The sequence below is a fragment of the Ochotona princeps genome, chromosome 9, assembly GCF_030435755.1.
Source record: "Ochotona princeps isolate mOchPri1 chromosome 9, mOchPri1.hap1, whole genome shotgun sequence".
NCBI classification, from domain to species: Eukaryota; Metazoa; Chordata; class Mammalia; order Lagomorpha; family Ochotonidae; genus Ochotona; species Ochotona princeps.
In genome coordinates, this window is record NC_080840.1 from 34,301,916 (window position 1) to 34,319,033 (window position 17,118).

A 17,118-nucleotide genomic window follows, 5' to 3' on the forward strand; every position below is an offset into this window, starting at 1 on the left:
CCTCTGGCAGCCCCCTTGTGCCTCCTCTCCAGTTGGCCCTTACAGAACACCACAGGATCCTGTAGCTGGCAGAGCCTGTGAGTTCCCCTGTGTTTACATCACTGAGTGGAGCGTTGCTGTGGCTCCCCGCAGGACAGCCAAGGAAAGCCTGCACCAAGTTCCATGCTTCTCCAACTCTGCCTGTGCAACATGCCTGCAGCCCTCCAAAACCTGGCCCTTCCAGCTTCTTGTCTCAGAGGGCTTAGATTTGAATTCAGGCCTGACTTAGTAGAATGAGCCAAAATTTAGTAATGGCCCTCAACAGCAAATAACATTGGTGGGGCCAGCACTGTGGTATAGTAAGTTAAGCCACTACTTGTGGTGCGGGCATCTCACATGAGCACTGATTCAAATTTTGGCTGCTCCACTTCCCATCCAGGTCCCCTGCCTATGGCCTGGGAAAGCAGTGGAGGATGGTCCAAAGCCTTGGGCCGCTGCATCCATGAGGGAGACCTAGAAGAAGCTTCTGGCTCCTGACTTCTATGTGGGGCAGCTCTGGCCACTATGATCATTTGGGGAGTGAGCCGGTGGATGGAAGATCTCTCTCTCTCTCTCTTTTAAGTAAATAAAATCTTAAAAAAATTTTTTTTGATTACCAATTATTAGTTTCAATCCTGGCAGCACTGTTCCAAACAAGTTGTATCTATGGATTCTTTTCAATGCTATAACCTAATGTTTGAGACTACAAGAGTACTAATGATCCCACTTTATGGATGAAAAATCGAGGCAAGGAAGGGCCCATCACTCCTATGGGAAAGCCAAAGACTCCAGGGGTGCCTGCTTGTTAGTGGAGCAGGTGCTGTGTGTGACTCGCCTCCCTTTGGCCCAAGGTCCCTGCCCAGGTTGCACACTCACGGCTGCAGGTCTTGCCGTTGGGGTCCAGGCTGTAGCCCCGGCGGCAGCGGCAGTAGTAGCTCTCCTCTGTGTTGACACATTCATGTTCACAGCTGGGCTTGTTCAGGGCGCAGTAGTTGATCCCTAAGGGCAGAGAGGGCACCCCCTCCTTAGACATGAGGCTTTTTCCAGGAGCCATGCTGAGAGAGCTACACGGAGCTGCCTGCACTGGGCAAGGCAGGAGCTACCATCCATCCACTGATGGTGCCACCACCAAGCTGCTGCTGGGCCTGGAGCTCGACACAGGTAAGGTCAAGGTGCCTGTCCTGGAGGGGTTCAGGCCCCTGGCCACAGTAAGACAGGACAGAGCGGGGACAGAGGCCAGCCCCTCAGTCTTAGGGACGTGAGGTCGGTGTCTTTGCTGAAGATGTGACGATGGCCTTGATGGGAAGCAGAGGTGCGCAAGTGAAGGGGGCCAGAGGGATTGAGAGGGAGGGTTTGGAAGACCACACAAAGGCAGGACATGAGAGCCAGGGGTCACATGCGGGCAGTGCCAGGAGCTGAGGGGACTGCCAGGGGAGGATGGGGCTGGCCCTTGCACACTACAGTACAGAGCAGTGGAGGCTCTGGATAGGTGGCTGGGTCCGGGAGAACTGGAAGAGATGACAAGATCAGACTGTGGGAAACTGCCTTTACAGGGGAGGGGGAAAGGCAGGTGAATTTCAGCAACCCAAGATGCTCTGCAGAACCCAGAGAAATCAGCCGTTGTCCTCAGGGAGCTGGTCTGGAAGACACCCCAGATGTATCCCTATGGATTCCCCCAACATTGGTCCTTTCTCTCTGATATGGCCAAAGATTAAGTGGAGAATCTGCTGATAACCGACAGAGTTCAAGGCAAGGCTGTCCTTCTAGAAAATTCGCAAAGCTCGGCTTTGTCTCTTCCTCCAGCTGGTCATGGGGGAGCTTCTGTCTAGAGCAACATCTGACAGTGACCTCGGACAGCAGGAGGCAGAATAAACAAAATCTCCTCTTGCAAAAGACCCAGCTACTTAGGAAGTCAGAAAACGGCAGTTCCAGGGAAGAGGGTCGGCTTGTTCTTGGGGGGAGATCGTGGCAGCATCGGAATCGTGCAATGGGAGGTGACACAGCTCCCTACGGCCAGTTCCCTCGCCCCCGTCATCTGCCAGCAGACGGGAGCTGCAGCACAACCAGTAGCTGGTGAGTGATTGGTTTCCTGGTAGGAAATGTTAAACCCCACACGCAAACAGGCTACAGGGGATACGGGAACTGTGACAGTGAGCCCAGTGAGCTGGTGGAGGCCTTCCCGGGCTGGTTTCAAGGGAGGGAAAGGCCGTCGTGACCTCACTGGCTGGGCTGGAGCTGTTTCACTGCACACCATTGTTCGTTTCCCGAGGACGTGGCAGGCCCTGTTGGTTGTCTTGCCAACAAGCATTATCCCACAACCTCCAAGGCATGAATCACGGCTGAGCTAAGTCAGCCTGGCAAGCACACTCCTCTTTGTAAGAGCTTGGTCTTTAGGAATGGGAACAGGCCCTAGATCTTGCTAAAGTGCACTGGCCACTCCAAGGAAAAGACAAAAGGTGCCTACAGAGATAATGCCTATTTCTACCCTCTCTCCTTTCTGCCTTTTGAGTCTAGTAGTGTGAAAATGTGATGCCTGGTGCTGCAGCAGCCACTTTGCAGCCATGAGGTGACACATGTGAAAACAAAGCATGCTTTTCCAGAGCCAGACAGCATTCGTCAATCACAATCAGAGGCTCCCTAGCACTTCTGGTTTGTATGAGGCTCTCACGTCTGCCTCCCTCCCTGGACTGACTTCTGTGGGTGCGGACCACATCATTTTTCTTCTTCCTGCCATCCAGAGCAGTCCAAAAAGCAACACCAAGATGGCCAACACATTTCTGCAGCATCTTGCTAAAGCTGGCGGGGTCACTCCCATGACTGATTCGTTCCCCACCTAGACAGACAGGCCAGTCCGGGAGTCTGCATTTGGCCTTGTGGCCACAACTATTCCCATCTTCAACCCCATGACGGCACAGTCCAGGAGGAAAATCCGAGCCCAGGTGAAGAGAAAGACCCCACGCCAGCTCAGAGTCTTCTGTAGAATTCTGGACTGATGGGCCGGGCGGCGTGGCCTAGCGGCTAAAGTCCTCGCCTTGAATGCCCCGGGATCCCATATGGGCGCCGGTTCTAATCCTGGCAGCTCCACTTCCCATCCAGCTCCCTGCTTGTGGCCTGGGAAAGCAGTCGAGGATGGCCCAATGCATTGGGACACTGCACCCGTGTGGGAGACCCGGAGGAGGTTCCAGGTTCCCGGCTTTGGATCGGTGCAGCACCGGCTGTTGCGGCTCACTTGGGGAGTGAATCATCGGATGGAAGATCTTCCTCTCTGTCTCTCCTCCTCTCTGTATATCTGACTTTGTAATAAAATAAATAAATCTTAAAAAAAAAAAAAAAGAATTCTGGACTGAGCTTTTCAATGTCTACTTTAACTGGATACATCAAATCTCTTAGAAAAAACAGCCACTTCTGAATCTCAACTGAACCTGAACTGTGGTTATGCAACAAGGTGGAGGAATCCACCGGGGGGAGGGTTTGGGGAGGGGTGGGGGGAAATCCCCATACCTATAAAACTGTGTCACATAATACAATGTAATTAATAAATACATTTTTTAAAAATAACCGCTTCTTAGATTTGGAAATAAATCCACACTCAGCATCTATTTACCTCCCATTAAATGCAAATGGTGCTACCCTGAGCTTAGGGATGGCAATGCTGAAGTCACTAGAGACCTCAGACATCCCATCACAAATTCCAGCCTTGAAGCCCAGCTTCTCTCTCTTTCATCTGAAGCTCAATGCTGCAGAGAGCCGGAGAGCACTCCCTTCCACTCCCAGCTGTCGGCCATAGCCGCCAAGCAGGCGCACACTTCTTCGAGGCAGTGGCAGCTCTGGGAAGCTGCCTGCAGGAGCCAAGGGTGGGGCTCGCAGTAAAGGCCATGGCCCTGCGGCAGTGAGGCTGGGGCCTGGCTTTGTCTCGGATGAAAATATGGGGCACCTGGCTAATGAGGAAATAGAATAAGGGCCACTGACATCACGCACATCACAGCCTACAACGGCCTCAGGGGTGAGCCAATTCGTGCAGGCCCAAATCACTCAGTCACTTTCGCTCGGCCCCCCTCCTCCTCCCTTGCTGACAATCCCAGTCTTGCCCAGCTGCTTCTCCCAAGCATCTCAGCAGGCAGGGTGTGGAGGGAGGGAGTGGTCACAGGGCCAGGCGATCTCAGACAGTTGCTAAGAGATGCAGAGCTTCCAGCCAATTCTCCTCTGCCCATGGCCATATGCCTGAGTTGATCCACAATACAAGCCCACCTGTGAGAGATTCTCCGAGGGTGTGGTCAGCCCTGACATACTCACCCCTAGGAAGAGGTGCAAATAGCGGAGAGGGGAGTGACCATGCCAGGAAAGCCAGCCCTCCCACACCCTCTAGGCATGTGTGGTCCCTAAGAAACTATCCCATCTAATTCTTTGCACATTCTGAATGCTCTCCATTCAAATTCCCACTGAATGCTTGAGTGTTTCCAGGGTATATATGCAGGCGAGGTAGAGGGAATGATCTTTTCCAGGAGAAAGTTGGTTTCAAAACAGCAGCTCTGCAACCCTCCACCACTGCACTTATTAGAAAGAGCTCGCCAGCTCATCTGTGCTCTCAACAGGTACAGGGTCACCCCTCTGGATCCAGTGATGCTGCCCATTGTACTTGTCTAAATACATACACAGCGAAACCTTCCAGAACTTGGGCCTGCCATGCTGATCCTTGCTGTCCAACACATTACCAGGAAGAAGGACCGTGTAGGATGATGCATCCCTAGATGGACATTCCAGAAAGTTCTATGATGGACATTGGCAGCCTGACTGCAGATGCATGAGGGGAACATCACCTTTTTAAAAAAAATCACACCTTTCATGCTGAAAGGCCATGTTTCTAAAAAGACGGAAGAGCTCACGTCGCAGCTGCAGCTTCTCCCAGATGCTGCATCTCACAGGGACTCATGTATGGCCTCATTTGTCCACAGAGCACACAGCGCACTGATGTAGACCCGGCACTCATTCAGCAACGAGACGAAGGCCAACATCTCTGTTCTGTGGTGGGCCTCCCATTCTGGTAGTAATCTCAGGAACAATCTAGATTAGAGGCATCCTTCTAAGGGTGCCTGCTCTGCAGTTCTGGCTAGGCCTTTTGATGGGCTAGATGCAAGCATCTGGTCTACCCAGCACATCCTCAGTATCCTTCAGCTGACCCCTGTACTCTTGAATGTTCTATCAAAGATGACAAAGCTACCATTTCCCTGCTCTGAACATCCCCAAGTGTCTGATCTTGCAGGATGGACATGATCAATCTCTTTTGCCTCCTGTCTACAGGACCCCACCTTTTCTGATTCAAAATCCCAAGCCCACATCCTGGGGCAAAGGAGAAGGCATCCTCATTTAAGACAGGTGGGAACGCCTCAATGTGGGTGGGCTTTGACTTTGTACGGTGACTGTCTGGTCAGATCCAGTCTACTCAACCTGGAAAACTCATCACCATAATATACCCTAAGATAACCCAAATCATGCCCATTCGCAGGCTCCAGGGAGCTAAAAGATAGAACCAACAACAGATGAATGTTGGGAAACCCAAATCCCTCTGGGCTGTGATGTGCAAGGAAGAGAAGGGCTGTTGGGGGAGCGCTTAGTGAGACCAGGCCTTCCCAGTGCCCAGCAACACTCACGGCGACAGGTCTTCTTGTCGGGGTTCAGGGTGAAGCCCTTCAGGCAGCGGCAGGAGTAGGAGTGCTCTGTGTTGACACACTCATGCTGACACCCGTGAGTAGAGGAGGCACAGTAGTCTATCTCTGTGAAGAAAGAAAAGCCTGGGAATGCGGAACAGAACGAGAAAGCTAGCCCACGAGAACCAAGGGACTGGCAGTCTCAACTGTTTCCTGAACACGAGAGAAGGCCAAAGCTGTTCCAAGACTTGTCCGACATGAAGACATCTGTCACTGGAGCTGTTTCGAGGTTTAGGGAAATGGCCAGAGCCCCAGGAACTAGAACCTTCTTGACATGTTACCAAATTCGCTGCCAGAAATTAATCTGTGAACATGTCTTCCCTGTCTTGGTTCAGACCCGCTGGCTGCTGCTTGCCAGATGGGAGAGAGAGCATGGAGTATTTCATTGAATGGATGCGAATAAATGAGCTCTCCCAAAATCAAACCCCAAACCACCTCAACTCCTCAAACACAAACAATAGGATGCAGAATCAGACCCAGGAGTAAGAGGTATCAGTTTCCTCAGATCCAGACGCCCCCTTGGCCACCAGACTGGACTCAGGTGCACAGGATCGAACCTTGTCTCTCAGGGTTTCAATAATCAGAGAATATGACCTCTCAGGATATGCGAACTCAAGGTATTAGGGGAAAAGGTGCTTCAAGGAACTTTTACTGGAATTTTGCTTCCACAAGTGTCTTTCAGTATGGAAAGGGACTTTCTGACTAGAGGGTCTGAGTGAACTATTTTGTTGTAGTGGAGGTTGGAGGCATTAGCTAAATCACTTGACATGTAAGTGGCTGCTGATGGGGCCTTAAAAGAAGTCTTTGTGTTGCTGAGGGTTTTTATTGTTTTAAGGAACATACTTGTATTGCGTATATAATTTTCATAATGAAGAAATGAGAGGTTTAGGGGTCCACGAAGAAAGAAACCAAGAAAGAGAAAAGCATGCCATATCCTTGAAAGGAAAAACAATAAGACGTCGATCCATCCCACTCTAAAGTCATGGAAATTTCAAACTACAGAAGTGGACAGAGTAAGGAATTCATGTGTAGATTCAAGAGTCAATCCACAGCTGTTCTTTCTTCTATACCCTCAACCTCCAGATTAACATCCCATATTACTTTGAAACAAACCCCAGACATGATGTCATTTTACCCATATTTCCTAATGTATCTTTAAAAGACCAGGACTCTTTAAAAAATACTGTATTAGCCATAATCACATACAAAGGCACTCAGAAGAACTGTCATTTGGAAACTATTTCAAACTTACAAAAAGTTACACACATAATAACAGTACAAGACACACCTACATGCTTTTTACCCAGTTACCTAACTGTTAACATTTCATCCCATTTTTCTTGATTATTTGGTCATCTCTCTGAATTATCTGAGATTATAATAATTATCTGAATTGTCTACACCCTGATTCTTATCCTTTAAGTACTCCATGAGCTTCCCAAGGCAAGGGATATTCCCTTCAAAAAAGAGAGTGCTATTCTCTTACATAACCACAATAACTTACACACTTCATAAACGCACACTGATACACTTTTTAAAAATCCATTACTCTTATTCTAATCTTCTCAATTGATTTAACAATGTTCTTTACATCAATCTTCACCCAACAGGACAGGATCTTGTCTAGGGTCAGGCTTTGTTTTCACATTTACCCTTCAATCTTTCTTTGTTTGTTTTTAATTATTTATTTATTTTTATTGGAAAATCAGATTTACAGAGAAAAAGAGACAAAGAGAAAAAGATTTTCCATCTGCTGTTTCACTCCCATGGCCAGAGCTGAGCCATACTATGCTAGGAGCCAGGATTCAGGAACTTCCTCTGGGTCTCCCACATGGGTGCAGGGTCCCAAGGCTTTGGGCCATCATCCACTGCTTTCCCAGGCCACAAGCAGGGAGCTGGATGAGAAGTGGATCAGGCAGGACATGAACCGGTACTGCCATACGGGATGCCGGTGCTAGGAGGTGGAGGATTAGCCAGTTGAGCTTTTGTGCCAGGTCCTATCCATCATTCTTTAATTAAAACAGTGCTGCCTCAATTGGATATTTCAATTAAGGTTGATTACAGTTGGATAAAATTAATAATTCAGTTCCTCAACTGCACTGGCAGCATCTCAAACATCCAATAAAGAGCCATATGTGCCTATCAACTACTATCTTCTTTTCTTAAAGGCTTAAGTATTTTACTTGAAAAGTGTAGCAGTAGCAGGGAGAGAAATCTTCCATCTGCTGGTTCACTTTCCAAATGAATGAACAGCCAAAGTTGAGCCAGGCAGAAGCCACATGCCAGAAACTCCATGCAGGTTTCCTATTTGGATGGCAGGGATTCAAGCACTTGGGTCACCATCTGCTGTCTCCTGGAGTGGCATTAACAGGAAGCTGGATTGGAAGTCGAGGAGTTAGGACTTGCAGTAGTACTCTGATATGAAAAGGTTGTGTTCCAAGCAGAAGCAGCAACTTAACTGTGCCATACCAACCAACCCAAAACATCTGTTGCTTTTTCTTTCAGAGTAATATTTAATTATATGGTTATACTACAACATGTTTATGCATCTGCTGCTAGGCATTTGAGATGTTTTTGGCTTGGAGCTATTTTATTTTTTTTATTTATTATTTTTTAAAGATTTATTCATTTTATTACAGCCAGATATACACAGAGGAGGAGAGACAGAGAGGAAGATCTTCCATCCGATGATTCACTCCCCAAGTGAGCCGCAACGGTCCGATGCTGCACCGATCCAAAGCCAGGAACCTGGAACCTCCTCCGGGTCTCCCACGTGGGTGCAGGGTCCCAATGCATTGGGCCATCCTTGACTGCTTTCCCAGGCACAGGCAGGGAGCTGGATGGGAAGTGGAGCTGCCGGGATCAGAACCGGCGCCCATATGGGATCCCGGGGCGTTCGAGGCGAGGACTTTAGCTGCTAGGCCACGCCGCCGGGCCCAAAATAAATAAATCTTAAAAGAAAAAAAAAATGGGCCCGGCAGCGTGGCCTAGCGGCTAAAGTCCTCGCCTCCAACGCCCCGGGATCCCATATGGGCACTGGTTCTGATTTTGATACAAAAGTTTTGATACAAAAGTTTTTAAATTAACACACATAAAAGGTCATGGAAAGTGTATATTATAAAAATTATGCATGGATTCCAATTTTTCCCACCAAAATAATGTTATTTGTAAATTAAATTTAATACTTCTAAAGTTTACTTATTTGACTTGTAAGGCAGAGTTACAGAGAGAGAGATCTTCCATCTTCTGGTTCTCTCCCAACTGACCGCAACAGTTAGGAAAGGACCAGATGGACGCCAGGGGCCAGGAGCTTCATCCAGGTCTACCATCTGGGTTTGTGGGCCCAACACTGTCTTCTTAGGCACATCATCAGGGAGCTGGATAGCAGATGAAGCAGTAAGTTCTAACTAGTGCCCACATGGGATACTGGTAACGCAAGCAGCAGCTTAATCCATAAAGCCACAATGTTGGTCACTCTGTGAACATTTTTAAAAGTCTCCTCATACCACAGGCTGTAGCACCGTAGTGTGACTCAGCTGTCAAACTACGTCCTGCCCAGGAAGTCTAAGAATCCATATCTTCTCACTCTCCTGCCGCTGATTCAGAATACAATTCTTTACCTGTGGTTCCCCTTTAATGTGAGCACCAAATAATTATTCACTCAGTGCCTTACTCTATGTGTAACCTTCTCATTTAAAAAATAAGGTGGAAATGCCAACTCAGTTAGCAATGGAATCTGAAAAATAATGTATGTTACGATCCTAAGGCAGTAAGCAATGAATAGCAGCCTATTGGCAACAATGTGTCTCCAGTTGCCTTTACTCATCAGTACATGCATTAGCTGACTGAGCTTGAGACACGAAATGCAGTCTCTTTGGTACCAGAGACACATTCCCCTACAAAGATCTGAAATTCTCTATTGACCTGTCTGGTGAAAAGCCCATACACAGCTCAGAGTGCCTTAAGTGTAAGGGTTTCAAATCAGACCTCACAAAGTCTCACTACTCTACAATCTAGCCATTCACTTTAGGATAAATACTACAAAGAACTGAAAGCAGGCACTTGACAATACTCACAGACCCCAGTTCACAGTGGTGCTGTCACAACTTCTGGAAGGCAGGAGTAGCCAATGTGTCCATGAAGAACATGACATGGCAAACACAGCGGATGGACTGTTGCTCAGCCTCTCAAAAGGAAGCAAATCCTTACACCTGCTATAGCATGGATCAGTTTGGAAGACCTCATGCTAGGTGTCACAAAAGGAAAAAGTACAGTCTGATTCCCACTTCTAGGAGGTAACTGGGAGACTGAAATTAATAAAGACAGGAAGCAAAGCAGCAGTTACTAGGAGCTAAGGGGCGAGTGTGGGGGAGAGGCAGAGGGAGTTAGTGCTTAGTGGCTCTACGGGTTCATGTGGGATGTTAAAAAGGTCTGGAGAGGATAGTAGTGATGGTTGCACCACTGTATGAATGGGCTTAATGCCACACAATTGTATACCTAGAAAATTGCTCCCATTGGAAAATTCCAGATACGCATATCTTACCACAATGAAAAAACTGCCTTGGGTGTCACTGTGATAGCTCATCTGCCTAATCTACTGCCTGCAAGCACCACATCTTATATGGCTGCCACTTCATGTCCCAGATGCTCCACTTCCCATCCAGCTCCCTGCTTGTGGCCTGGGAAAGCAGGAGAGTGGGAGACCTGGAGGAAGCCTGGCTCCTGGCTTTGGATCAACTCAGCTCCGGCCATTGCGGCCCCCTGGGGAGTGAGTCAGTGGATGGAAGGTCTTGGTCTATCTCTCCTTCCCTCTGTAAATCTACCTTTCCAGTAAAAACAAATAAATCTTCAAAAAAAAATTCTGAAATGCTTTACAAATGGACTGTTTTTGCAAATTTCCACCCTTCTCCTATGCAGAAAATATGTAGATTTGGATGGGTGATTTTGGGATAAGAAATGGTTAGAAAAGATGTGTTTTGAATAGTCCTCACTTGTTTTAAATTACATCACCTACTCGAACATAAAACTCAAATGATGTATATTTTGGTTTAATAATGCATTAGTCTCATTTCATTGTATTTACACTCACTAGACTACACTTTTGGGCAATAACTTCACATTTACAAATTACATTACTTTTTTGGCTAAAAATGGAAACAGGAAATTAAGTAATTATGTTTCTTCTAATTTTTAAAATTCTTTCCAAGTTTATAAGTAGTGGAATTTTTCTTCCTTTCCTTCCCCCCTCCCTTTAGTAAATCTTTCAACATCATAGCAGCAGCCAGTTGACTTGGCCAGAGGCTGATGGGAAGCCTTGGTCATTGCTAACAGGATGGCTGCCTTAACTGGGAGTGGCCAGGGTCACCCTGTGCATGTGTTCTTTTAACTGGTTCTTGTTTCTCAGGGTTTGCCACAGATCAGGAAAACCCCAGAGAGTCTGTGTTCTCACAAGGGCAGTATCACCTTCAGATTTCTTCATTTTTTTTAAAGATTTATTTTATTTGAAAGCCAGATTTTTATAGAAAGAGGAGAGACACAGAGAGATATCTTCCATCTGCTGATTCACTCCCCAAATGGCCACAACAGCTGGAACTGAACCTATCTGAAGCTAGGAGCCGGGAGCTTCTTCTAGGTCTCCCACATGGGTGGAGGGACCCAAGGACTTGAGCCATCCCTTTGCTGCTTTCCTAGGCCACAAGCATGGATCAGCCAGGATACAAACTGGTGCCCATGTTTGTAGGCAGAGTATTAATGTGATACACTGCTGTGCCAGCTCCCGACTCCAGCTTTCTAAGTGCCCCTAGCATCCTCTTTCCTTTATAAGTCCTCTTCTAGATCTGGCTTCTGCGTGTCCTGACAGGCAGTGAGAAGGGAAGGTGTTAATAGCTCGAAAACGAACAGATCTCTACAAACTATCTACCTATCCCTGCCCCACCCAAAAGAAAGCATGCCCAATTCTTTTCAGTGCAGTGGTTTTCTGGTACTTGTGAGAAGTCAGAGCTGTAGCCCACAAACCACAGAGCTTCAAGAAAAATATTCTCCAAGCCCTGTTAGGACAGAAGGTACAGTCAGGCCAAGTCAGAATGAAGTAGGGTAGCACGCTCACTGGGTGTTGGAAGCACACATCTACCCTTGGTCTCCCACCGAGACCCACAGCTGACACCTTGGGTGATGGTGGCATTGAAGCAAAGTGGGCTGTAACCTTCGGGCAAGTCAAGTAAGCCTGGCAGAAGAAGAGTTTGAGAAGTCCCCAGACCCACAGGTCATGGTCAAGTGTTCCACTTTGGCTTTGACCTTCCTGGCCACAGTTGCCCCTATTGGATGTGGATGAGTAACTTACTTGTGCACGTTTTTTGGTCTGGGTTAAGAGCAAATCCTTCACGGCACCGGCAAACATAGGAGCCATCAGCATTGACACACTCATGTTCACAGCCGTGATCCTCCGACGCACAATAGTCCACAGCTGTGGAAAAGCAGACACGGCAGAATTTAGTTCTACCTGCCAGCAGAGTGAAGGAGAAGGGGAGCACGGTAGCAAACTTCCAACAAATGAGAACACAGATGAATATTGCTGACCCCTCTAAAAAAAGAATAGGGGTAAATAAATGTGCAACCACAGCTTCTGTCCTCTAAAAAGTTAAACCAGGACTCTAATAAGGTAATTCACACCAGACGCTAAACTGAAGGACATACAAGTAAACCCATTTAAAAGTTAGACCTGCACATTGAAAATGACTACAAGGCATACCTATGAAACTGGCAAAAATAAAGAAGAGATGCAAGCTACCACTGGCACAGCAGCATGGACACAGTTATGAATGGTGGAAGAAACTCCTCTTGGCAGGCAGTATGATCATTCTGGAAAGGTGACTCAAGAAATCATTGGAAAAAAGAAAGGGATTAAACGTGGTAAGTCATTAATAGCAGCATTGTTCACCAGCACATACACACGTCTGGAAAACAAGGTGAACATTTAATAAGAGTAAATGATTTAATACTTACGAGAAAATACACTGGGTTATTACTCATTTCACAAACACTGACTGAGTACCAGGCCCAATTTTAGGTGCTGGTATCAAGCAAACAGTAAAGCAAACATTTCAGCACTCCCCAAGCTTGTATGCGCATGACGATAGTGGTGAGGAACAGATAAGAATGAAGTAAGGAAACAAATAGATGATTAGAAGAGAGAAGGGCGTGGAGCCAGCACAGTGACGTAGCATGCTGATCTCGACCCCATGTGGGTACTGTTTTGTGTCGCAGCTGCTCCACTTCTGATCTAGCTCCCTGCTTATGGCCCGGGAAACCTGTGGAGGATGGCTCAAGTCCTTGGGCCCCTGCACCCATTTGGGAGACCCAGAAGAAGCTCCTGGTTCCTGGCTTTGGATGAGTTCAGCCCCAGCTGTTATGGCCATTTGGGGAGTTAACCATGAAGCAGAAAATCTCTATCTCGCTTTCTCTCTATAAAAATCTGGCTTTCAAATAAAAATAAAAATAAATAAATCTAAAAGAAGATGGAGAGGCTGATATTGTGACACAGTGGGTTGAAGCACTGCCTGCAAGATCAGCATCCTGTTTGAGGGCACAGGTTGAAGTCCTGGATGCTCCACTTCTAGTATGGCTCTTTGCTAATGCACCCGGGAAGGCAGAGGACGATAGCAAGTGCTTGAGTCCCTGCCACCCAAGTATGAGACTGGGAAGCAGTTCTGGGCTCCTGGCTTCAGCCTGGACAGCCTGCACTGTTGAGGCATTTATGCAGTGAGCCAACAGGTAGATCTCTCTATATACTTCTGTATTCAGCTTTATTATTATTATTACTAAAGTTTATTATTATTACTAAAGTTTATTTTTTTAAAGATTTATTCACTTTATTACAGCCAGATGTACACAGAGGAGGAGAGACAGAGAGGAAGATCTTTCGTCCGATGATTCACTCCCTAAGTGAGCAGCAATGGGCCGATGCGCGCCAATCCAAAGCCGGGAACCTGGAACCTCTTCCGGGTCTCCCACGCGGGTGCAGGGTCCCAATGCTTTGGGCCGTCTTCTACTGCTTTCCCAGGCCACAAGCAGGGAGCTGGATGGGAAGTGGAGCTGCCGGGATTAGAACCGGTGCCCATATGGGGTCCCGGGGCTTTCAAGGCGAGGACTTTAGCTGCTAGGCCACGCCGCCGGGCCCTAAAGTTTATTATTAAAGAATAAATAATAGTTTAAAAAAAAAGATGTGAAGTGTTCAGGAGAAAAATAGCAAAGAGGAAGTGGAGGAAAGGCAGAGGGGGTGATGAAACGGAGTTGGTGAGAAAGGCCTCTCGAAGAAGGTGACCCTGGGCAAAGTCTTGAATGAGGTTTGAGCCATGAGGACACCTGTGAGGGATCATGCCAAACTGAGAGAGCAGCAAGTGCCACAGTCAGGGGATGGGGTAGCGCCTGTTTTGCTGCAGGATTCACCAACGAGCCAGGGTGGAGCAGGCAGACAGGTGGGCGACAAGAAGGGAACAGATCAGGAGGGTCCATACCAGGACTTTGGCCTCTACTCTGGGTGAGCTGGGAATCACTGTGGGACTGGGTTTGGCTTGACTTTGGTCTGACCCAGCATCAACCACTGCGGATTTCAGTGTTTCACAGAGTGAAACACTGGGCAGGAGCTCTCTCTCTTTCTTTAATTTGAAATGGCAGAATTACAGAGAGAAGGAGAGACAGAGAAATCTTCCATCCGATGGGAAGTTGGGCTTCACTCCTCAACTGGCCACAATGGCTGGAGCTGAGCTGATCTGAAGCCAGGAGCCAGAGGCCAGGAGCTTCTTCCAATTCTCCCACGCGGGTGTAGGGTCCCAAGGCTTTGGGCCATCCTCGACTGCTTTCCCAGACCACAAGCAGGGAGCTGGATGGGAAGTGGAGCTGCCGGGATTAGAACCGGCGCCCATATGGACTTGGTTATAGCACCAGCCTCAGAATGGGAGCCACTGCTCTCTGTCTACCTGTTTCTCCCCTGCACCTCAGCCCCTCTCTTGCCTCTTAAATAAATAAGCAAGCATATAAAATTTAAAACTGCCTCCCTGTATAGTGTTTTAGGGCACGCTGCTCTAAATAGATAAATAATAACAAGGAAACAAGCTGTAAAATTAATACACAGCTAAGTTTTTAAGAAGCATACATGGAGAAGACAGCGACTTGTTTAATACAGTGATAATATAAGGATGAACATGGAAAAGTAAGTATTTCTAAAGGGTAAAGAACTGTACTCTGTTTATTGTTTCAGTCCCAGATCACTAATTTTGATGAGTTTAAGCCATTTACATTCAGGGTTAATATGAATGGATGGTAATTTGGTCCTGTGATTTTAGCAATGGGTTGTTCATTGATTTAATCTTCTGTTATTTTACTGGGATGTTCTTCACATTTGCCTTTGGTTTTGGTAGGTGCTATTCCTCTTCTCTGTCAAGAGAACATCTTGAAGCATCCTTTGTAGGGCAGGTTTGGAAGAGGCATATTCTTTCAACTTTTCTTTACTGTGGAAGAATTTCATTTCATTTTGAACAACAAAGGAAAGTTTTGCTGGGTACATTACCCTGGGTCAACAATTTTTTTGCTTTTAGAATGTGGAATATCTCACTCCATTCTTTTCTTGCCTATAGAGTTTCCTGTGAGAGGTCTCCTGTGAGTTTAATTGGCATTCCTTTATATGTCTATTAATTTTTTTTCATGTGCACATTTAAGGATCTTTTTCTTGTGTTCTATTGAAGAGAGCTTGATGATCATGTGTTGTGGTGAAGATTGCTTTTGGTCAAGCCTGTTGGGAGTTCTGTGCCCCTTCTGGGTGTTGCTTCCCAATGTTTTCTCTAGATTAGAGAAAATTTCCCTTATTCTTTCATTGAATACATTTGTAAACCCAGCTTCTCTTTCTGTACCTTTTGGGACTCCCATAACTCTTATATTTGGCCTTTTAATAGTGTCTTTCAATTCTTGAATACAGACCTGGAACTTGCTGGAGGGAGTGGCACAACTGACTGCAAACAGAGAGCCGTGTACCAACTGCAATAAGTAAAACTGAACCGCAGACCTGTGGGTGACACAGCTTAGAAACCTGCCCCAAAGAGAAGAATCTCATAACCAGAAGTACAATGACCAAAAGCAAAAGAAGAGACAGAGGCACAATGAATATTACTGAAAACTCCCCTAAAAAGGAGCAAAACCCTTTGCGAACCTCAGAGTTAACTGAGGAAGATGTTGAGAAAACAGGGGATACAGAATTAAAAACACTTGTTACAAAACTTCTTATCAACGAGAAGCACATAAAGCTGGCATTCAAGGAATTCAAGGAGTATGTCACACTGGAAATGAATCAAATGAATCAAATATCAGAAATGAAGAATACAGTGGAGCAAACTAAAAGTACAGTGGAGAGTCTCCAAAATAGAATGAAGGAGGCAGAAGAAAGAATCTCAGAACTGGAAGATATTTCCTGTTACCAGGGGGAAACAAACAAAAAGCTGGAAGCAGCGCTAGATCAGGGCAAAAAAAAGTATCCAGGTCAGTGATTTTACTACAGAATATGTTTTCATAACTTTACCTGCCTAGAGCACTCTGAGAACACCTGTGTGGGCTTTACCCAGAAGTCCTTGTGGTGAGAACAGGACGTTCACATTCTCAAGGTCTGCACATCATGATATGCTAGCGAGCTGCAGGAGCTGAGTCATCGCAGAAATACTGAGCACCAAATCCTTCCAAGTTCATTTCTCTTCTTTCAAGAACGAATGGGTTGTTAGACAAATTAATGATGACACTGGGGACATTGTGATTAACGAGCACCAACCCTGGCACACACCCCAGTCTCTGTGTCACAGGAGCTGGCCAGCCATGCTGCCGGTCTGTATCAGAAGTCTGTCATCCCAACTCTGCTTCCTCGTGTTGGGCCTGACCCACTCACTATGTTCAAAAACTTTCAGCTCCCAATATTACTCTTGGCTCTCCATCTACACACTTCTCATCTACCAGCTTCAGCTCTGGCTACAGCTCTCTCTGCATCCCCAACAGGAGAGGAACTGCTCATCTGATTTCCAAGTTCTAGCACATTCAGGTGCTGTAATTACAAGTGGTCAGGCAGCTTAACCAAAAGACACTAGCATGGAACTCTCTTAGACTCCCCCCCTTTCACAGCCTGGAGTATAGTGTGTAAGCCCAGTCACTTCCGTTTCTCAGACAACTCATAACTCTTCTGGCCCCAATATTTAGACTGGTGGGAAAGTCAGAAGCTTTGCTTAAGATTTATTGGTAGTGGGTCCAGTGTGGCAGCCTAGTGGCTAACTCCCTGCCTTGCAACCACTGGGATCCCATATGGATAACAGTTTATATCCCGGCTGCTCCACTTCCCTTCCATTTCCCCGCTTGCGTCCTGGGA

The 17,118-nt window shown here is 46.8% G+C and overlaps 1 protein-coding gene across 1 annotated transcript in view; it reads right to left on the minus strand.

The window, feature by feature from the left end:
• Positions 1-17,118, minus strand: part of MATN2 (matrilin 2) — a 138,643-nt gene that overhangs the window by 31,467 nt on the left and 90,058 nt on the right. The window contains exons 6-8 of the mRNA XM_058668895.1: positions 12,064-12,186; positions 5,667-5,789; positions 895-1,017 (exon numbers count right to left, since the gene is read on the minus strand). Of these exons, the coding sequence (XP_058524878.1) occupies positions 895-1,017; positions 5,667-5,789; positions 12,064-12,186 (369 nt within the window). The remainder of the gene's footprint in view (positions 1-894; positions 1,018-5,666; positions 5,790-12,063; positions 12,187-17,118) is intronic.